This window comes from Myotis nattereri (assembly GCF_964212035.1).
Source record: "Myotis nattereri genome assembly, chromosome: 2".
Taxonomy (NCBI): domain Eukaryota; kingdom Metazoa; phylum Chordata; class Mammalia; order Chiroptera; family Vespertilionidae; genus Myotis; species Myotis nattereri.
In genome coordinates, this window is record NC_138076.1 from 117,916,417 (window position 1) to 117,939,811 (window position 23,395).

At 44.9% G+C, this 23,395-nt stretch overlaps 1 protein-coding gene across 1 annotated transcript in view; it reads right to left on the reverse strand.

Annotated features, from left to right (window-relative positions):
* Positions 1–20,511: 20,511 nt before the first annotated feature.
* ATP8A2 (ATPase phospholipid transporting 8A2) overlaps positions 20,512–23,395 on the reverse strand; it is a gene marked incomplete at its 5' end in the record, with an annotated part of 501,820 nt that continues 498,936 nt past the window's right edge. The window contains one exon of the mRNA XM_081083630.1: positions 20,512–21,193. Within this exon, the coding sequence (XP_080939756.1) occupies positions 21,096–21,193 (98 nt within the window). The 3' untranslated portion in view covers positions 20,512–21,095. The remainder of the gene's footprint in view (positions 21,194–23,395) is intronic.

The following is a 23,395-nucleotide window of genomic DNA, read 5'->3' on the forward strand; positions in this document are numbered from 1 at the left end:
ATTATTTTACATATTCTATGGTAAATGTTGACAACACAAAAGAAGTAGTTCTTTTGAGATCATATTATCAAGTTACCTTGTTTTTGATGGTGGATTCTGACGATCTAAGGAAGTAAAATTCCTAGAAGATTGGAGGTGAAAGGGACCTTAGGGATCACCAGTTTAGGGATTGGTGAACTTTTTTCAGTAAAGAGCTAGAGAGTAAATATTTTAGGATTTGCAGGTCATACAGTCTCGAACAACTCCAGAGCTCAGCTGCTGCAGTACAAAAACAGCCATAATCCAATGAGCATGGCTGGGGTTCAGTAAAACCTTATTGCTGGACACTGAAAATTAAATTCTATAACATTTTCACATCACAAAGTATTCTATTTCTATTTTTTTCCATTTCAAAATGTAAAAATTATTCTAAACTCCAGGGCTCTAAAAAGCAGGCAGTTTGTTATCCAGCCATAGTTCACTAATCCCTGGTCTAGTCCATCCTTCCCCAATGCAAGTGTCCCTCAGCCTTTTCAAAATATAGGGTTGATGGTGCTTATGTAAGAGAGTGCTTGCTTCTCTTATATAAGACTTCGACCTTTCCTCCTTTTCTATGTGGTAATTAAATACCACAATAAAAGCAAAAGCACACTTTAATAAATGACATGAGTTTTTCACTTGGTCCTACTTTCCAAAATATTATCCTATCTAATAAAGATGGAATATGCAAATTGACCATCACTTTGTGACAAAGATGGCGGTGCCTGCAGCCAATAAGGAGGGACTATGTAAATTAATGCAAAAAAAGATGGCGGCAGCTGCCCAGAGTGAAGGTGGGAGGCAGTGGCCAGAGCGAAGGCCCGAGTCCTGGGTGCCAGAGGGAAACCAGTGCTGGCAGCCAGGGGAAGCAAGGCCTATTCTTGAATAAATCTTTGTGCATCGGGCCTCTGGTATATATAACATCATTGGATGCACACTTGGACCTTTTCAATTTTGGTAAAAACTGGAGTAATTTAGCTGCCAAAGTAAAACATTTCAAATATCTGGTTTAAGTATACCTTCCTTATTGTCAAGAAATCAGAACCTATGTGGTGTAATTTACACTCAGGACAAATACTTTAAAATCTTGGGGGACTAAAGGGAAGCAGCTACAGTTGGGAAAATAGTTTCCTGCTGTATGTCTTCTTCTGTATCTAAACCTTTCTCATTGGTTCATGATGATCCCAGGGGAATTCTCTGTCCCTGTGTGTAGGAGAGAAAAACGTTTTGATTTTGAGGAAGAAGAAATTAACCAGCACTTTATGTTCGTCTAAGAGCCTGGAAACATGCACCTCCTATAATTCCTGCTGTAGTCGGAAAAGCTAAAATTTAACATCAACGCCCAGAGCGATGAGAAGACCGTTAAGACACATGCATTTGAATTTAGCATATTTGCTTTGCAAAACTCACTTTCCACTTCTGAATACTTCCCTAGTTTTTGATGAACGAAATGTTTCATCTATTAAATTTACCTTGAGCTAATTTTAAAAAATCGCACAATTTTATTTCACGAATTCAATGATTAATATTTTCTCATTGTTTTACTGCCAATTAGGATTTAAGCAAGCTCCCTTCAGAAGCATTTCCTGGGGAAACCAGGAAGGTTCGAACGAAGTTGGTAAGGACAGGGCAGCCATCCACAAATGGACCAGACACAGGAGAGGAGTTTAAATGGTGCTTAAAGCTGGGATCTGAGAAAGTTTGGATTAATTCATTCTCTTCTCAGTTTGGTCCCTACTTGGTAATAGAACTCACGTTTAGTCCCTTTTCTCTCAGAGACTCTGTCTCTGTTTCCTGCAAATTCACAGTTGTCTTTTGCTTATAGTTTCCATCTCCCTCCCATACACAATCCTCCACGGTTCATTAAAGTGGTTTAAATTAATGAACACACTTGTTTTTAGTTGCTTACGCTTCCCAAATGCTTGAAAGAAATAAGCTGGTTTCTTGTTCATGGGCTTTAGGATGGAGACTTCTCATTAACATAGGCTGGTCTTCCTCCAGTCAGTCAGAATGTGTAATTAAAATGTGTAATGCGTATTTACGCCCTGTCCATGCAGACCTGCACTCATGAGATGTGCATGAGGAGCTGGTCAGCATCGGGGGTGGGCAGACCGACCCTGTCAGTCATTAGGATGCAACGCCAGCAGCTCAGGCACCTGTGGGCCGCACTGGACTTGATAAGTTCCTGCTAAGTAAATACGTAGCAGCACTGATGGCTAAGTGAACTTTCTAGGACTTTAAAAAAATGTGATTACTTCCCCAGTGTTGCTTATTTCCTTTGCCTCTTGAGCAGGAGAAAAATCAAAGTGTCCGAGGAAGCTGTGTAATCTTGAGTGGAGGAAGCGCCACGCAGAGTGGCTTTAAAAACCCAGGGAAGTTCCTGGGAGCCCAGAAGTGGGTCTGGACCTGGCCACTGGGGAAGGCTCACCCTTTGTGATCCACTCCCAGGGCCCTAGTCATTTTTCCAAGGAGCAGCCTAAATGCTACAAGGAGGACTAAATCATGCATATAAATGAGAACACCATTCCTCATCACTCAACCTTAATCCTCCTTTTCTCCTCCTGGCCTACATGGTAGTCTCAAGGACATTTCCATCCTGCACTGTGTCTTTCTTATTTTAAGAGCCAGAAACCAGCCATTTTCACTCAGCCCATTCATTCCAAAACACTTGTAGAAAATTTCTTTGACTTTTAAATTTTTTAAAATGTAAAGCATGAATTGTGATCCAAGTGCCTTTAAGGGATTGAGTAAATAAAAGATGACAAAAGTGAGAAATTATTAATTCCCCTCCAAAAAAATTATAGCAATACACTAGGTAAATATGTTTTAGTGCATTGATTTGCACTTGTTTTTCTTCTAGATAGACTGATTTATCAGTGACAAATGGAAAAGTAAAACCTGGGACAGTTACTTCTGTTAAGTATTTTTGAATATTAATTATAACCCAGTTGCACCATGACAGAACCGCTTTGAGATAAAATACAAAGCTTTATGCAGAGAGTTGGCTGAAAGGGTCATTTTGGTTTTCACACTTAAGTTTTCAGAATTCCTTCAACATATTCAAAATTGAAGGACCTTGACTCAAATCAAGAACAAGAAATTTAAAATTAATGCTTTTAAAAAAACTTTTAAATGAGCGACAATAAAAGGAGTAAAAAGTTTATGATGGCAGCCTTAAGATTGATTTTAAACATAAAACATGTATCTTAATTTCAACCATATTGAAGTGTAGGTCTTTTCATTTAGAAAAATCATGGGTTACACAGACATGATTTACTCGGTAGACATAACAGCTGTGGAAGACAGAATGCCATCTGCAACATGTATATAAAATTACCATACGTGTGTATACATATGTGTACAGAATGATCACAGGAAAATTTGAAACAGAAAAACTTACTACATGAGGCTATCTCATCCAAGACTCTGCTCTCAATTCTTCACTGTTTTTTGAAAATTGGAGTTTGCTTGCAGTGCTCAGCTTCCCTTGTAATTGGTTCTGTAGGACTTCCTCTGAAGTTGGATGGGCTCAGGTTAGAACCCACTTTAGGGTGTGGCCTTCACCTTGCTTTCATGTCTCTGACTTCAGTGTGTTCTCTGTCAAAAGGGTTAGTGTGGGGACAAAGGATATGCATAGCACAGTCCTAGTGGCATCTAATAGGGTTTTATAATACACATATAACTTACTTTTCAGATATTTTTAACCTGCCCAAAATAGAGAAATGCATAATTTATATTGACAAACTATGTCAAAAATATATAGCTCTTTATAGCAGAACTAGCTTTGGAGCATTTTCTTATTTTTATTTTAGTAACCAATCAGTTTTACCTGGATTGGCCTGAATTTCTTAATTTCATGTCTCTTAAGTTTGCTTAAGAGACATGAGCAGAATTGGCCTCCTCTGACCCTTGAATCAATACCACTCTTTGCAGTGCCCTACGTAGCCTGTCTTGTTTCTTGGCACCGTTGCTTTGTAAAATCACAGGATGTCTCTCCTCCCTGTATCTCTACCAGGTTTGGCTGTTCTTACTGAGCCTTCCGAGTCTGCCGCTTGGCACCTTGCTGAACCAACTGGAGTCCAGCAAGGAACACAGACTGAGTAACTATATTTTAATTTTCTATTGAGTTGCAACCTACATAAAGTAAAGCACACAGATCTTAAATGAGCAGCTAGATACAGTGTCACCCTGATGAAGAGAAAGAAAGAATCCTGTTGATAGCATTCTTCAAAGATAAGTGCTCTTCTGATCTCTGTCATCATAGATGAGCTTTGCCTGGTTTTGAACTTCCTATCAATGGAATCACACAGTATAGACTCTTTTGTGTCTGGCTTCTTTATTCAATGTTATGACTAATGTTAAATGAAGCAGGTGTTTGTTGCTTTTCATTGTTGTGCAGTACTCCATCATATGAATGTATCAAAACTATTTATCCACTCTCCTGTTGATGGACATTTGGGTTATTGTCAGTTTGGTGTGGGGCTGCTAGCAACATTTTTTAAACATGTGTTCGGTGAACACACACACTCAGTTTTCTTGGGTGGATTTCCGGGAGTGAACTGCTATGTCATAGGGTATATGTGTATTTGCCTCAGTAGATATGGCCGTTGTCATTGACGATGCTCCAACCGGCTGAGCCACCTGGCAGGGCACACCAGTTATTTTTAGCAGAGAGAATTTGTATAAGGAATTGGTTAAAAAGGTGTTAGGGAACTGAAACAGCAAAAGGGCACACTGAGGCAACACAGATATAGTAACTGCCTGAAACAGTTACCACCCCAGGGCCAAAGGAACAGAGGGAAGTGTGTGTGGGTGCATTAGAATCTAGAATTTTGAAAAGGTCTTGACATGTTCACAGAGGGGGCGCCTGCTAACGGGTGGCCCCGGGAGACACAATGAGGCTGATTCTGGGAATGCCAAACATTTTGTTGTTGCTGTTAATCGTCACCCGAGGATATTTTTTCCATTGATTTTTAGAGAGAGTGGGGGGGGGTGGTGGTGAGAGAGACATGGGCATGAGAGAGAGAGAGACATGGGTTGGTTGCCAGGGCCTGGGAATGAACCTGCAATCCAGGTTAATTGCCCTTGACTGGGAATTGAACCCTTGATTCTTGGCTTGCAGGCCGATGGTCTACTCCTGAGATACACTGGCCAGGGCCAAACATTTTTTTTAAAAAGCTGGGAACTGGTAGCAACTGCTGCCAGGGGGAAGCCTGGGACTTTGGAAGTCAGTAACTGGCACCCTTCAGCATGGGACTCTGCCTTGTGACTCAGTGGCTCTGATGGTTTTCCTTGTCTCTGCGATGTGAATGCTGCAAATGTGTTAGTCTCCTCGACTCCAGCTGTGCATGAAGTCAGGGCTTGAACCTAACACAGTTCATACATCCCGCTTCAATACCAAAAACAGAAACTCGGTGCTCCGTCAGAGTGGAGTTCAACAGTATGCCCTGGGCAGTCACGTGGTGGGGGGTGCGGGGGGGGGGCGACTTTGTAGTCATCTTTTAGAGGCTGCTTTTGCACATTCTTTGAGGTAAAGCACAGACTTTGGAGGAGGTGAGAGTTGGGTTCAAGTCCCTCTTCCCTCCCTGACAGCTGTGTGACCATTCAGGAGACCGCTCTGAACTTCGTCGGGTTAGGACTCTCGATCACATCTCCTCCCGGGGCAGTGGGGGGATGAAGTGACATAACAGGGCAGCGCCTGCCACAAAGCCTCTCCTAACAGGGTGTTGCTCCTGTAGGCTACTTTCCCGGGGCTCTGGTTTTATGTAAGTGGGAGGAGGATTTTTGGTTACATTTTAAATCAGCTTTAAAACCTTACCTGGCCATATTCTCCTGGGATCCTTTTGTTGTTCCCCTGTTTTTATGTTATCCCAAAACCCTTAACAATCAGGCTACAGGACCTGGAAGCCGTGGCCATTGGGGTGCGGACAGTGTTGCTCTCTGCTCCTTTCACAGACACTTGGTGTGATTTCTCCCTGCTTTTCGTTCCTATGGCGCTTGCTTGTAACCTATGTCACACGACCTCGTACTATTTAACTGTGTCCGTGTCCCTTATATGTCGAGTTCCTTGAGGATAGAAACCAAGACTTTGTCATTGCTTAGTGACTCCTCAGCACCTATGCAGGTGTTAATATTTGCATAGGAATTAATAATATTTGGAAGTCAAGATTTTAAGTTTTTCAAAATGAATTTAATAAGAGGCATCGTTAGGCCAAGGCAATACTACATTTATTTAAATGTAGGATCCAATATAACTAAGTATTATGTAGACTAGCACATGAATTTTTCTTTGATTACAACAACTAAATAAAATGTTTGTATTAATTTCAGAGAGAGATGAAGGGAGAGCGAGCAAGAGAGAAACATTGGTTGGCTGCCTCCTCCACGCCCCCTTCTGAGGATTGAGCCTGCAACCTGGGCAAGAATCAGATGGGAGACCCCTCAGTGCACTAGACAATGCTCAGCTACTGAGTCACACCAGCCAGGGCACAAAACTTTTCAAATAACCATTCAGTTAACAATGCCTGAGTTAGGACAGGAACGTTAGCCTTATTTGCTTTATTTTTGGATCCTTCTTTTGGTGACCTTTGTGAGAATGATATTTGCTGCTTCTGTCTAGATTTTAATCACAGAATGACTCCAAATATTGGTCCCACAGAAGTAAGTGGGGATGGCAAAAGTTTAAAATCATTAGAACCATCTTAAAACAATTTTTCTTAATAATAATAAATTGGAAGGCTAAAAGCGATCTGGAGTGGATTTTTTCCCTAGCTTTTATTATTAATGTTTTCATTTTTTTAAAAAGCAGTACAGTATTTCTATATTAGTTTTAGTTTTAAGAAATTTTAAATCTAATGAAAGGTGTATTGGAACAGAAAGATCAATATTCATTCAGCAATGACTAATTGAGAAGTATCAGAATCTTATTTGATTCAGTGACTTCTCTATTTTACAATGTGGTTATAAGAAAAAAACTGTGGCCCGGCCAGTGTGGCTCAGTGGCTGAGCATCGACCTTTGAACCAAAAGGTCATTGTTCGATTCCCGGTCAGGGCACATGCCTGGGTTGTGGGCTCGATCCCCAGTGTGGGGCATGCAGGAGGCAGCTGATCAATGATTCTCTCTCATCATTGATGTTTCTATCTTTCTCTCCCTCTCCCTTCCTCTCTGAAATCAATAATAATATATATGATATATAATATAATATATATTAATTATATGTCTATATCTATATCTATATCTATATCTATATCTATATCTATATCTATATCTATATCTATCTATATCATCTATATCTATATCATCTATATCTATATCTATATCTATATCTATATCTATATCTATATATAAATAAAGTCAAGAAAAAATCATGCTTGACAAATGGCATTTTAGCTCACGTTCATCTCTGCCGTTAGTAGAACTGAACCTCGTGACTACAATGTGCCTCGGACTCCATTGCATATGGTGGTGCTCTGTGCATGCTGGCGGCCTTGGTTTGCTGCAGAGGCACCCCATCTGGACACCATCCACAAGGTGCTTGGTTCCTGAAATGCATGCACATCTTTTTATATCGTGAGCCTGTTACATGCATTCCCAGGTTGGTAGCCCAGAGCCCTTTAATAAATTTAATAGGGTGAGAGTCAGGTGTATATTTGATTGCATCTTATCATTTGGGAAGCAGCAGCAAACCCTTTTCTTATTTATTTTTCCAATATATTTTTATTGATTTCAGAGAGGAATGGAGAGGGAGAGAGATAGAAACATCAATGATGAGAGAGAATCATTGGTTGGCTGCCTCCTGCACGCCTCATGCGGGGGATGGAGCCCACAATCCAGGCATGTGCCCTTGATCAGAATTGAACCCAGGACCCTTCAGGCCCCAGGCCGACACTTTATTCATTGAGCCAAACAAGCCAGGGCCTGTTTCTTAAATTAATATCTGTTGTCACCAGCGTTGATAACGCACGGGTGAAACATTTTACGGTTTCACTTTATGTTTTCACAGCAGTGACCTCATCCTGGATGAGACCTCCTCCTTTCCCTGAGAGTCTCCCTGAATCCCCAGAGTCACTGAGCACCTCAGTAGCTTATGCACACTTCACTTACACATTGTGGTCGAATAAAAATGGCTACACATTCTTTGAAACTCCTTCTTTGGAGAAGTGGGGTGTCAGTCAGTCCCTTGGGTGTGGGTGGGCTCTGGGGCTTCTGCACAAATAGAACCTGGAAGTGACTCTGTGCCTGTTCCCAGCCCCAGGCCTTAGCGCCTGCCTGGCAGCGTCTGCTCCCTGCCTCTCGGAACACTCACCCTGGGAACCTTGAGCTGCCACCTAAGAAGTCTGACCACCCGAGGGCACTGCGGTGGAGAAGCCACGTGGAGAGGCCCGGAGACACCATGAAGCGATGGAGGTGCCCAGGCCATTGTATGGCCAATGAGGTCACCCCAGCACCACGGAGCAGAGATGGATCATTCCTGCTGAGCCCTGGCCAAGCTGTACATGTAGGAGCACAAGGAATAATTGACATTCTTTTCTTCTTCTTCTTTTTTTTTTTACTGTGGTAAAATATACATAACATAAAAGTTATCTCTTTAACTATTTTTAAATGTACAGTTCAGTGGCATTAAGTACATTCACATTGTTGTACACCATCACCACCACCATCTCTAAAATTTTTCATTTTCCTAAACTCAAATTCTGTATCCATTAAACCAGTGGTTCTCAACCTTCTGGCCCTTTAAATACAGTTCCTCATGTTGTGACCCAACCATAAAATTATTTTCGTTGCTACTTCATAACTGTAATGTTGCTACTGTTATGAATCGTAATGTAAATATCTGATATGCAAGATGGTCTTAGGTGACCCCTGTGAAAGGGTCATTCGACCGCCAAAGGGGTCGCAACCCACAGGTTGAGAACTGCTGCATTAAACACTAACTTCCTGTAACTACTTCACCTAGCCTCTGACAACCACCTTTCTATTTTCTGTCTCTATGAATTTGCCTATTCTAGTTACATCATATAATGGAATCATACATTTGTCCTTTTGTGTCTAGCTTATTTCATTTGGCTTAATGTCTTCAAGTTTCATGCATGTTATAGCATGTGTCAGAATTTCCTTCCTTTTTAATATATATATATATATATATATATATATATATATATATATATTTCAGAGAGGAAGGAAGAGGGAGAGAGAGATAGAAACATCAATGATGAGAGAGCATCATTGATCAGCTGCCTCCTACTGGGGATTGAAACCGCAACCCAGGCATGTGCCCTTGACCAGAATCGAATGCGGGACGCTTCAGTCCGCAGGCCGACACTCTATTCACTGAGCCAAAACAGCTAGGGCATAATTTCCTTGCTTTTTAAGGTTGAATAATATTCCACTGTACCTACAGATCACATTTGTCTGTTGATGAACATTTGTGTTGTTTCCACCTTTTGGTTATTGTGAATAATGCTGCTATGAACATGGGTGTGTAAATATCAGTTGAATTCCAGCTTTCAATTCTTTATACACAGAAGTGAAATTGCTGGATCATATTACAGATCTGTTTAACTTTTATTGAGGAACTTTATTGTCATTTTAAGCCACTAAATGTTGATGTGGTTTGTTACATAATAATAGGTAATATTCTGTTTATTTACATGTCTATTTCTCTTACTGGGCTGAGTTCTTCTGTATTATTAGCACATAGCAGCATGCCTGGAACACAATTCTGAAATGAGTGAATGGAGACTTTTGCAATCAGATGTGATCTTAAAATATTTATCAATCTAAATGGCAGTAGTTACTGATCAGACATAATGGACAAGTGCATTGTAGGGTCAGGAGTCTTGCCTGCCAGACATCACCACTCAGTTGCTGGATTGTGAAAATTTCAGAGATGGTGATGATGGATACTGGTCTGCCCCTTTACTAATAGGGAACTGGCAATTTATCAACTGATATGGAAGTATTTCAATATTTTAACAAGCAGAGGGTGGATGCTACACATCAGCCCTGTCATCACCATTGCTTGGAAGGAGGTAGGGAAGCTTTATTTCCAGTTCCGTAGGTGAAGAAATTGTGCAGAGGAATTAAGTGACTTCTGCAAGGTCATGAGGCTAATAACTGGCCAAGTTTCTGAAGGCAGGTGCTTTGATTCTAATTTCATGTTCATCCATAACACAAGCTGCACATGTGGCCTGATTGTGAGGAAGGTTATAACCTTCTTGGACAGACAGGCTTATGTGTGAAAAATGCGCGCTATAGAGAAGTGCAGGCCTGGAGTGCCAGATGCTGCCTGGTGCAGAGACGGGAGCACCATCGTCTGAGAAGGGTTCCTGGAAGGTTGACTATAATCAAGCTTCCAAGGCCAAGAAGCCGTCGGGGAGAAGAAGGGAGAGTGAGCAGAGAGATGGGATGGGGAGGTAAGACTGGGTGCGGATGGAACTGGGTCTGGCTGAGGTAGAGGCTCTCTTTGGTGAGCAGAGAGGCTGCCATTAGGTAGGGAAGAAAAGAAGACGCTGTTGTCTCCCTCCTCTGGTCACTTATCTGTATGGCCAGCAGGGAGAAGTCAGGACAGAGAAGTTTTAAGAGATTGGCAGGAGAAAGACAATGGCATTTGTTGAGTAAAACTTAACTGGGGAGCCACATATCTAGCCCTGGTGTCAGGCCGTGGCACCTGCATCGAAGGGCAGTCACCACCTGCTATAAACTGAGTGTTTGTGTTGCCCCCAAAGTCATGTGTTGGAATCCTAACCCCAGAATGCAATGGTGTTAGGAGGTGGGCTTTTGAGAGGTGATAGTCATGAAGGTGGAGCCCTCGTGGCTAGTATTAGTGCTCTTATAAAGACACCCCAGAGAGATTCCCTGGCCCCTGCTGCCATGTGAGGCACAGCGAGATGACAGCTGTCTATGAGTCAAGAGGCAGGCCCTCACCAAAAAAAGAACCCGCATCGTGAACTCCCAATCTCCAGAACTGGGAGAAATACATGTTTGTTATTCACTAGCCGCTTTGCCCATGTATTTTTGTTATAGCAGTCCAAGTTGACTCAGACACCATGTATGCTGCGCAGCATGGTATCAGATTATATAGGCTGTTGTTTATTGTCTGTCTCTCCCACTAGAATATAAGCCCCAGGAGGCTGGGGACCTGGATTAGTTCACGGCTGCATCTCCAGTGTCTGGGAGACACTTCGTATTTCAAAGAGCAGTGAGGAAGGGTGGCCTGGGAACACCCTCCCAGCGGAGGCCCCTGGGATGGGTGGAGTCAAGATCCCAGAAGGGCTGCTTGGCATCAGCGCAGGAGCACACTTGAACTGCAAGACCCAGCGCTCTCCACCTCTGCCCGCTGGGTGAGGCCTTGGGAGCAGGGGCCTCAGCAGCTTTAGCAGAAAGGCCCAGGTTCTCAGACAAACATCTGGCCGTCCGGTCAGCCAGCATGGAAAGGGCCCCTACGCATTTCCCGTTAGCACACTCAGTTGCCAGAAGTGGGTTTTCTCCTGTTTCCCCAAATAAGAAGCGAGTTAAGTTATTTACCTTCCATGGCATCGTCGGAGCTGCTTTGCCAAATTCTCAAGGTTAAAAATAATTTTTTTCTTTTGTATTCATGTACATTTGTGTCTACTCTATTCTCTCCCACAGAACCATTTGTGTGTATGTGCTTATGAACACAGTTTCAAGAGCACCCTGAACATCCGAATGGGGTTCCCTCTCGCACAAGGAGGCTCCTCTCAACTTCCTGTTCCGCAGTGTCTCCCACCAGCAGTCCGATTGGCGCTTTTCATCAAAGAAACTGGATAACTGGGTTCCATTGAAATGTTTCTAGTTAAAGTATTAAATAAATGTGCTCAGAGGTGGTTTCTGTTATGAATGAGTACGGGTCACCGCCCCCCCGCCCCCGGCCACACACACACGCACACACACACGCACACACGCACACACGCGCGCACACGCACACACACACGCACACACGCACACGCACACGCACACACACAAACACACACATACGCACACACGCATGCACACACGCACACACACACGCACACACACGCACACCCCCCCACGCGCGCGCACACACACGCACACACACCAACACACACACGCGCACACACACGCACACACACACGCACACACACGCACACACACACGCGCGCGCACACACGCACACACACACATACACGCACACCCACACACGCACACGCACACATGCACACACGCACGCACACACACGCGTGCGCACACGCACACACACAGGCACGCGCACACGCGCACACACACGCACGCACACACACGCACGCACACACACACACACTCTCTCTCCCCATTCTCATCCCATTTTAAATGTTACATTGAAACAAATTTGAAGGCTTTTTCTTGGTCCATCTTTGTAAGTCATTTGTGGGCAGCTTCTCTTAAGGACACTGGGAAGGGACAAAAGTGACTAACGGCTTTGTTCATGGCTAAAGGGCTGTTCTATTTCAGCTCACGGCAGCTCCTCAGACCCTCCATGCAGGGCCCTTTGGAAAGCAATCATGATAACTGCCTGCCCCCCAGCCAGGGCAAGACGTGTTAGGTCAGCGGAACTTTAAATCAAACACACTTAGTGTATGCACAACTTCCATTTTGAAAGTTGGGGGGGGGGGCGGGAATCAGGAGGCGTTTCTTGGCAATTAACTTAAAATATTTCAAATGAAAACACATGTTCTTGAGAGTATGGGAGAGAGTACAGGTAGCATTAGACCATGTAAACAACTCTAATAACAATGATATAGAGACTCCTGGGACAGACCCTTTCAATTCAAGGCTCAGGCAAGGCTGCTCTCTAAGGGTGGCCTGTGCCCCCTTTCTGGAAGCATTTGTCGCTCTGGAATCCAAACCCAAAGACGGTTCATTGCAAAAAGAGACAAACAGCTGAAGATGGAGCTTTGAGGCCAACCCTGAAGAATATGAAATCATTTTGTTTATGTGTGTAACCTACTTTAAATAAATGAAAGCTTAATATTTGGGAGCTGGACTCTGTGTGTTTGGGACGTGTAGCTTTTGGTAGATGATTTTAGTTTGTACTCCTTTAGGTCAGAGCGCCATGTGTTGTCCAGTTACAACTGCTTCACTTTCAAAGGTTATGGGAAAGTTCCCTTGAAAGGTTCATATGTGGAACAGAATGAAGCCAGAAGGCACGAGGGGCTGGAGCACGCTTGTCACGTGCCCTGTTGCTTTGATATAGATTTCAGTCCCTCACATTATATACGTACTTCACATAAACAATTTGAGAACAAATAGCAGAACCTGAATGATTTTTCAAAGTATTCTGAGGTGTGTGTTTTTTTCCTCCTGAGAGAAAACTATTCTAAAGAACATTCCAGTGGTTCTCAACCTTCCTAATGCCGCGGCCCTTTAATACAGTTCCTTATGTTGTGGTGACCCCCAGCCATAAAATTATTTTCATTGCTACTTCATAACTGTAATTTTGCTACTGTTATGAATCATAATGTAAATATCTGATATGCAGGGTGTATTTTCATTGTTCGCGACCCACAGGTTGAGAACCGCTGCTTTAGGCAGACATGTAGGTTCTTCAAAGGGTCTTCAGCTGCTAGGACCTCTCAATGGTTCAAGTTTACTCTGGTGATCACAAGTGAAGGATGACATTTCAAAAAAACCACTCTGGCAGCCAAGGCAGATTTTGGAGACACGACCAAGAAATGGCGAAGGTTGGAATAGAATACTTTACCATTGATTGTGTGAAATAATTTCCAGTTTTACAGGATTAAAAAAAAGTCCAGGCCTATGCAGAGTAGAAGAAAGTCACTTCCTGCTGCACTCAGAGCGGCCGGGCTCCGCGGGAAGTAAGGCTGGCCTGCCGCCTGCCTGGCCTGGGCGACCAAGGCCGGGGCTGCTGGCAGATCCCGTTCTAATAGGACACAGACCACCTGGGAGGAATACTCAGCTAAGGGGAACCGTAACATGGAAGTGGGCAATTAAGAGTTATTTTGGCTTCCAGGCTCAAGCCTCTGCAGGCAACTGCCTCTCCCAGGGAAGTCCTCTACCCGCAGGTTCTGTGCTCAGCCCTGTGGGTGAAGGGTAAAGCTGCCCAAACAAAGCCAGGCAGGCCTGAGCCAGAGCCGGACGCTGCTTTCTAGTGAGGAAGCCTCTGCCTCTATGTTCCCAAGGCCCACATCGACCTCGACATCGACATCGACCTCGACAGCAGCAGGCCCTCAAGCTCCACTCGCCCCGGTGCAGCATGGCCCCCGCAGTGCGCGTGTGCGTCCCAGGCCCCATGCTGCTCCCAAGGCAGTGGACTCTGGCCTGAATGCCATGCACTGTTCCTACAGGGAATGGGTAGAGGTCTCCTTACACTTTTAAAAATAACATAGAGGAGGAAAATTTCCTTTTGGTCTCTTAGGGTCTGTGGCGGGTCTAAGAATTTAACTGAAATAAGGCAGATCAATGGGAGAAAAGTATACAAATTTCATATTTTCACATGTACATGGGAATCTTCAGAAGGACAATGAAAACCGCCCAGAAGCCATTAAGCTCCCAAGCTTATAAGGGAAATTGTGTGCATGTGACAAGACAAAGGCTCTTGGGCTAGCGACAATAAATTGTGGGACAGTGACTAGGGCATACATGGGTGGGGGTGGGGGGGGGTGGGGGGAGGTGGGAGGGGACACTAATGGAAAGCCAGGACTATTTTGGTAGGTTTGTTTGTACATGTCCATTCCAGCGTTGCCCGCCCCCCCCCCCCCCCCCCCCCCCCCCCGTCTCTGGTGATAAGAATGTTCTTGTCTTCCTGATGCAGGGAGGGCCCCGTTGTTAGGGGGAATGTACGGATCTGCTTTTAGGTGGAAGCAGGAGAGCAGAGAACTTCTCCTGCATCTGGTGACTCTCCAGGGCCTTCAGCTCAAAATGGTCAATATGCCAAAGTGGTATGTTTGGGGAGCATGCTCTGAACCCCTTCAATAACAGTGTCCTGATTTCATGCCTTGACGACCAAATTTAACCTCCCCACATTTCAGCTTGCAAGGAAACTGAGATGTACTAAAGGCAGTAAAGTAATTGTGGGAAGAAGACCTTCTAGGCACATTTTTCCTTTAAATGATCAATCCAGACTCAGCGTGGCCCCGTGGACCCTCTTCTCATGACGGAGACCGTCCTCCGGGAGTACATGGAGCTCATGTTAATTTGCAATTCAGATACCCCTGCACTCCTGCCGCTTACCAGCACTTCCTCCAGAGCATATATATGTAGTCTGTACCTGCTGACAAAACCTGTGTGTTAGAGTCCAAAGTCCCTATGGCACCAACTGCTTATTAGTGAGAAAAAAATCCAAAATAAAACACGGTCCAATCATTTACTTTAACAAAAGATTTATTTGAAACAGGTTTGTGCAGACATACACCAGTCAACAGGATTGATCAAAGCCACAAATCACTACATTTTCCAAAACCTCTAAAAATACAAGTAAGTGCCCTTCATTTGTATTCACTCCAGGAGGGAACCCAGCTCCGCTATAATGTGCTGCTATAATTTAACAACCAGAGGACATTAATAGGATGTGAAAATGGTAACACTTCTAGAGGGAGGGAACAAAACCCCCACACTCAACAGAAGAGCTCACCGCTCTGCTGGGAGCCAATTAGACGTGCCCCCACAGCTCCACTCCTCTCTGCATAACCAGATTAAAACCTCCCCGTCACAAACAATATTTAAGCAATCTGAGCACAGATGTGACAGCAGACAGGAGAGCACATGGCTTCACTTGCATGAGAAAACACCACAAAGATGTTGCCTTCAAACAGGGACCCAGTGACCTGCAGGAAGGGGGATCCACGGAGGCCGCTGCATACCCCTGCAGCTGGCCTGTGGGCACCACCCCTGCAGCTGGCCTGGCTGCAGCTGCTGGCATTGCCCTTCAGAGGGAAGTTTGAAGGCAGGCAGAACCACACACCCCTGAGTTCAGCGATCACTGGCAGCATGGGAGAGTGTCAACCCTTGCATTGATTTAATTAATGAAAAGTCAGAACTGTGTTTCCTTGCCCAGCGATCTATCTGGAAGGAGGAAGGCTCTATGACAGGGCACACTTTCCTTTGCAGTTTTTGTATTGGTGTTTATTGACCCACCTGCACGCCAAGCTACCTCAGGGAACCCAACTGAATCCGATCCCAGCGGAAGTGGGTTCATGTCCTGATCTTTGGGCTCTCTCCGGTCTGGCCCTTTCCTTCCACACTGGAGAGCTTGCCCATAAAAGGCTCTTGATAAGCTCTCTTGACCCATGAGTTTCCTGGGCAGCACTATTTGGATAGTGCTATTACTTCAACTTTCTTCTTCCTATTTCTGTCATAAATCAAAGCTACCTGACAGTTTGTTCCTGACTTTTAAAACGAACAGGACTCCTTTCTTTCTTTAGCCAGGACAGAAGAAATGCCGATGGACTAATCTTGTGTGTTTTTCTTGGTCTGGTGCCTGGGAGAAAGCAGAGTAGATATCTCTAAGGCAACCAGGGCAAGAGATTGTCATTGGAAAATGAGGCAGCCTGGGTGTGAAAAGAATCATTCTTTTGTGTCCCCTAAGTCAGGGGAGCAGAGGTGTTTGTCAGACTTAGCAGCTATGCATCAGGCTGCGGGTAAGGTAAGGGGTGAACTTGCCCCTCCTTTCTGCTTCCATTTCTTTTGTAGCTTCTGGCCACTTCAATTTATGTTGGTTCAGCAGCCTTTCCTTCCCACTGAACACTGCACCCCGATTCACAACTCACCCAACCCAAAATATGAAGAGAGAGTTTCGAACAGAGTACCAGTATGAGCTTGGTATTAGATGAAGCTGCTGTGATGGAGAATGGAAATGTGTACTGTGGAACAATTTGGGGTGCTGAGAAAAGCATACATGAAGAGTACAAACATCAGGTTGAGTATTACAGGTCTATTCCTTTTGAGAATACTTATGAATATATCATTATGGGGGTCTACGACCCATGGAAACCCTTCTAACGGTTCTTCTTGCCCTTCAAGATGGACAAATGGCTGGAATGAGGCTCAGTATCCTCCCCCAAGGCGACCCTGAGACAAACACAACGCTCAGCAACAAAGCCAGCGGATGTTGCTTCCGCCTTGCATGGGGCTGTATGCTCACTATCTCCATCAGTACTGTATTGGCCAATTTAATCATTTGCATAAAGAGAGTATTGAATAAATAGGATGGGGGATGCCACCTTTTGACTTGACCTGATAAACATATTTCTTTGCAAATTATTACTTCAGGCTCTGCTTAACTATAGCCATAGTTTCCCTATTCACATTTTTTTTATGGTTCCCAGGAGATGAGAGCTACATTTCAAATGCTGAGGCTAAATCACTCCTTGAATTACATTGGGACAATGACCCTGGCCAGTAATTCAAACCCTGGCTGAAATGTGTGCCGTTTTTTCACATGTTCAAAACCAAAGACAACGTTCTATTGCAAACATTCTATTCAACTTATGGTCTAAGACATAAATCCCCAGGAACAAGAATCTGATAGGAAGTTCTCTTCCTATGCTTCAAAACAATAAGATAAAGGGTCATTGTTATAACAAATGGAGATTATAGACCATAGCTTTATTTTTTTTAAATGCAACCTTAAAGTCTGTAATATATACATCCATATGCATTTTCAGATGTTAGTTACCTACACTCACTTTTTTTTTCATTATTCACTGTTTCTTGACAAGCTATTACTGATTTTCACTGCCAGCTCCCTACAGCAAGATGTGAAGCCTTCTCAAGGAAAAGGAAATGTCAACAGAGTTCTCAGCCTTGCTCTGCTGAAACCCAGGCTCCCGTTTTAGGATATTACTCCACGAGTGTTAAAGAAACAGCACCTCCTTTAGCCAAACACAGGTCCTGTGTGCTGTACTGATCCGGAAAAGGGCCACATATGTGTGCACCTGTGTGGGAGATGAGAGAAGGTACCGCTGGTCAAGAAGCCTGGAATATTCTGCCTAGAGACAGGATAGACACATCAGCTACATCTCCCAATTATTCCAAAGCCCAGTCTGATCAGTAATGAAGTACTAATCCCAACAACGAAGTAGAAATGGTTGGTTTATTCTGCTCTCTCCTCCGCCCCTTTCAATGTGCAGTTTCCACAGCCGCCCTTGCCTGCCCATGCTGGTGGAGAGCTGAATTCAGAGACTAGTACTCCGAACTGTTGGTCTCCCTCTGCAGAGTCAGCAGAATGGGACATGGGCTCAAACAAGAGTCGGCAGTCTGTCTGTGCAACACTAGACTAAGGTTGAGCCTGCGTGGGTTCTGCCCCTTTAGCCCAATCCAGAGAGAGGCCCTGTGTGCTGACCGAGTGTGACCTGCCAGCCTGCATGTCACTTACTGTGTGGCAGAGTGACAAGTCCCATGTGGCATTTCCACTGAGCTGACAGCCAGTGTATGCAACTTAGTCCAGTCCACCCTGCTCCCTGGGGAGGAGTTGTGTGCGACACTTTGACCTCAATTTAAAGATAGGACAAATGACACAGCCCCTGAGTCGCCCTGTCTAAATATTCTACATCACACATAGTGACAGCTGCTCCTCCTAGAAACCCAATTTAGTCATCTGGCTACAAGATAGCTTAACTGCATAAGAGAATAAATAGAAAGGCATCACATCTACTGTATTCTGCGTGTGTGTTTCATTATTGCAAAGACTGTTTAGTCTACTTCTCAAGAAAATTAGAAAATATACTTAAATCTCAGAAAATTTGAACTGTATTTAATGTAAAAAATAAAATAAAAACAAAAAAACCCCAAACACCACACACACACATTCTAATTCACAAATCTGATTCAGAAGGTTTTCAGTTCAAGAGAGAGCTAAGTGTTTGACACAGAATTGAGTTTGAGTTGCCTCTTTCCAAACAGACTTAGTTTTAAATGAAACCAAAGAGTCAGGATGCCTAATGCACATTCATTTCTCACTTTCATTTTTCCTCTGTATTGAGACCATCATCTCTTTGGGTGTGCAACAAAGACATACTAGTACACCTTGGTTTGTGATAATTGTTAAACTCCCCTGCCCTCTGTGATGACAGTTCTTCAATGATTCACTTTGCTGGGTGCTATAGTATTTAAGTGCTTCATCACCTTGGGGAGGAAGAAGTGGCAATTTTCTGAGCCTCACCTGTTAATTGCACTGCCTTGCTTCCCCTCAAGCCCTGGACCCTGGTCACCTCTTAAGTGAGGGAATCGTTTTCTTAGTTGATGCAAATCATAGTTATTTCAATGCCCAATAAGATGTAGATGTTCTAAAAATAAAGGGTTAGGAAGCAAAATGCACTATTGTTTTATTTCCTAATCTAGCACAGCCATTCCCAGAGGAACTGTGTCATTGCAGCCAGTAACAGCTGCCCAGAATTATTTACGTTAAGCTATCCAGAAATCTGGTTTGGCAACCAAAGCAGAGAGGAGAGAACGTGCCTCCAGGCTGGTCGTTTATTAAGGGCTCCAGGTGCTCACATGACCGCCTGAAGGCATCCAGGTTCTGTCCAAATTTAGAACAAGGGACTCTGCAGTTTGGAAAGTCAATGACTTCCCTTCCTCTTCTTACACTCAGGGTACTTCCTACTGTGAGCGGTGTCTGTATCTAACACTGACTGAATAAGGAAGGAAACCTTGTCGATATAAAAAAGGCTGTGGAAATGTTTGGAATTCTTTTCAATTAAAACTGCCTGTCAACATCGTGTTTAACCTCCTGGACATATTAGGCTGATCAGGACATTTGTCTGGGCTTCGGGGCTTGATTTCAGAGTTTCCACTCTGACTTGGTGGGAAGTGTCCTCTATGCTCTCCTCCCTGTGTCTGTGTCCTTGCTTTTTGCTTTCTCCTTCCATGGTCATCCTCCTTCCCACACTCAGGGGCCCTCTCTCTCAGCTGGGTTTGCATATTCTCTCTGGTTCCAGAGTGACAGAGTGATAAGTATGTTCCTTCACTGGGGAGACATGCTCTAAATTCATTCATTTTCCAACAATGAAAATCCAAAATGTGCTCTCAACTCCTCAGAAGACAAGCATGGGGTCTAAGTTAAGAGGATGCTAAAAGTCCAGTGGTCTGAAGGCTGGGAAGTGCGTATTGGGAGCCTGGCTAGCAGGGTCCCCACCGGCGCCCTGACCCGCAGGCTTCCCTGTCACCACAAAGAGGCAGGTAAACTGTAGAATATCTGCAGAAGAGCTGCTTCTTCCCTTTAGTTATAGAAGGAAAAGGGCGGTGGAAGAAGGGACTTCTTGCATCTGTATCTGTTTCTGCTGCAGAGAAAGGACGGATGCGGACTCGGGTTGTTGCCCACCAGTGGCCATGCACTGAGCACAGCGGCCAGCCATGCAGAAGGTGTGAGGACGAGGGACCTGGGTGGCACTGGGTGGACTGGGCCAACCCTTGGGAAGGGTGCAGAAGATGGTGTTGGAACACAGATGGTTTGCCCCACTGGGAATGTGGCTAAGAGTTTCACATCAACATTCTCAGGTTACCAACATACATATATATATAATAGGAAACCATATATTTGTGATTTCATTGTAATCAAGAAATTTATGCCAACTTCATACAAACATAATAGGAATCAAAGCAAGACAGCAACCTGCCTAAAGTGGTCTACATGCTGTCTGTGGACTTTGTCTGTGAGGTAAAAGGACAGGAAGCAAGTGTGTCGGGGCTCCCTGCCACGGGACAGGCTTCTCACGCAACATAAAACTCTTTTATCTCCGCTCCCAGGACAACCAGTACTGATGTTTAAATATCGATGAAACATAATGTTTTTAATTTCACACCTCACAGAGCACAGCTGAATGCTTCATAACAACGTAAACAAAAGTTAGGCCAAGCACTGCAGACAAGTTGGGAGGAAAGAATGGCTTCCCCCGCGGTATATACTCCAGGTTTGCGCGGGAACATATAACTAACAAACCGGTTGGCTAAGGCCACAGAAATGTGTTTTCTCATATTTTGGCTGCTGACACCAGTCTCTTCTGACAAAGATGTTTTAACACTGGGTACAAAAACTGCATTTCTTCCCCAGGATCAATCAGGAAAACTTGACTCGTAGTTCCTCCTCACTTTCCTGTCTTATTTCCGCTTCGATTTCTTTTTGGTGGTGTCATAAGCACGAACAACTTCTTCCTGAGAAACGGCTCCATGCTCTTCTTGAGAGAAGGCGTACCCATCTGAAAGAAGCGCACAGGAGGGAGTGGGTAAGGGCAGAACCGGGGGAGCGCACGAGGTCTGGAAGAAGCTGCTTTTGAGGAGACTACAGCGGAACTGGTGGGAGTCTGAGACAGGGAGCCTGTGACCCAGAAGGGGAGCATGGGCAGTGTGGGTGTGTGGTGGCAGGATGCAGTCTGGTGGGCTGGGTTGAAGGGGTTCTGGCTGCTGATGCTGGGATGGGAATGGCTCTGAGGGGCGGCCTCCCATTTAGGAGCTGCAGTTGAGCTCAGCCTGGGAAGCATAAACAGTGGGTCACTGGTCCATGTCTGCACTTTCCCACCACCAATCAAGTTGTTCTGCTCCGGAAATGTCCCAATGCGCCTGAAGCTGCAGGCCGGCCAGGTAATTTATGAAGCTGTAACCTGCTGGGGAAAACATGCACCAGCTCACAGTGAAAGCTGGTAAAGGGCACATGATGTTCGGAACGGTCCTGTTTCTAAATTGGGCTGATTTGGGCTGGTAATAAGAAATTACAGTGGGTAACACATCTTATTTTTGTGTAAAGAAAAGGATCACAAGATAAAGGCAAGAGGAATTTAGTGATTGGCCCTGTGGCCACAGCAAAACTGGTTCTTACAATCAGCTCCAGTAATAATAATAGAAATAATAATGATAATCCTATATAATAAAAGCCTAATATGCAAATCGACTGACCGGCAGAATGACTGGTTGGCAGGGGGCAGGGCTGGCAAGCAGGTGGCACCAGGCCAGCCAGGATGGGTACCAGTGGGCAGAGGGAGGTGACGGTGATCAGGGGGCGGTGGTGACCAGCAGTGGCGAAGGGACAATTGTGGGGGTGGGGCCAGCTGCTCACTGGCCTGGCACTGTCCCCTGATCGCCCCACAGGTTGCCTCCTGCAGAGGCAGGATTGGGCCTAAGCCATCAGTCGAACATCCCCTAAGGGCTCCTGGTCTGCAAGAGGGTGCAGACTGGGCTGAGGGACCTCCCCCCACCCTGAGTGCATGAATTTTCATGCACCGGGCCTCTAGTAATAGTAATAATAGCAGCAGCAGCCAACAATTATTAAACACTTGTGTGTACCAGGCACTGTCCTATGTACTGTGCACAAATGACTCATCTATTCCTTTCAACAGCCCTATGAGATAGACGCTAGTGTCTTCCCATTTCACAGATGGGAAAACTCTGAGGCATGGATTGATTTCATGATCTGCCCAAGGTCATAGACCTAGTGAGTTGCAGTTTGGAGCCAAACCCAGGCAGTGTTTCTGCAGGGCCCACACTTTCCTGCATCACCAGTTCTTAAAAAGGTTTAGCAATAGTGGGCTTTCCTTCTTAATTGGTTCTGCCCACAGATGGGACATTTATAAGACGCCCTCTCTGTTGGCTAACCCTTCTGGCTCAGGTGTGTAGAAAAGTCCCACAGCTAGATGAGACATTCTGACCAAGACAACATAGTAAAAGCCTAACAAAGGTGACTCTTACCCAGGCCTATTTATGACTGATCAATAGAGCTGTTAGTTAATCATCATAGTCTTTACAGGAGAAAAAGAAACCAGAAATTCTCCCAGATTATAATTATTCTGCTCAGACATCTGCTTAAAAAAGAGTTTCTGGAGTATAAAGACATATAAAAACAATGTGAGAGAGTCTTTGAGGGGATGGAGAAGAGACTTCAAAAGATTCTCAGGTGACTTCCTACTCTGTGTGTGCCCACAGACTCAGAGCTCTGTCCCTGGGCTGGCTTCCCAGTGCTTCTGGACAGCCTGCCTTTCAGCACCACCTGAGAAAGCCCAAGGGCAGGAGGGCCACCCTGGGAGGCCAGGGCTGGTCTCCAGAGGTGGGCTTGGGGCCTTCTGAGGACATGGCTGGGCAGCAGGGAGCGGCTGGGTGTGAAAGCAGAACAAGCAAGCAAGCCTGACCCAGAACAGAGAGCAGTGTTCCACAGGGGACTCTTGTCTACTCGCTCACCTCCATCTCTAACAAACTCAAACCCATAAACCCAATCCCACTCTGTGTGGGAGCCAGAGGAAGCAGCCACCCACTAGGCCAGTGTGAGCACAACCTGGCTGGGTACTGAGCAGGCATGTCACATGTCTGGAGCAGAAACACAGAAGCAAGCCTGGAGAGGGGCTGCTGGCTTGTCTGGGTCTTCTCCTGACCCCTCCCCACTTCCCTCCCCACTTCCCTCCCTCCCTCTTCCT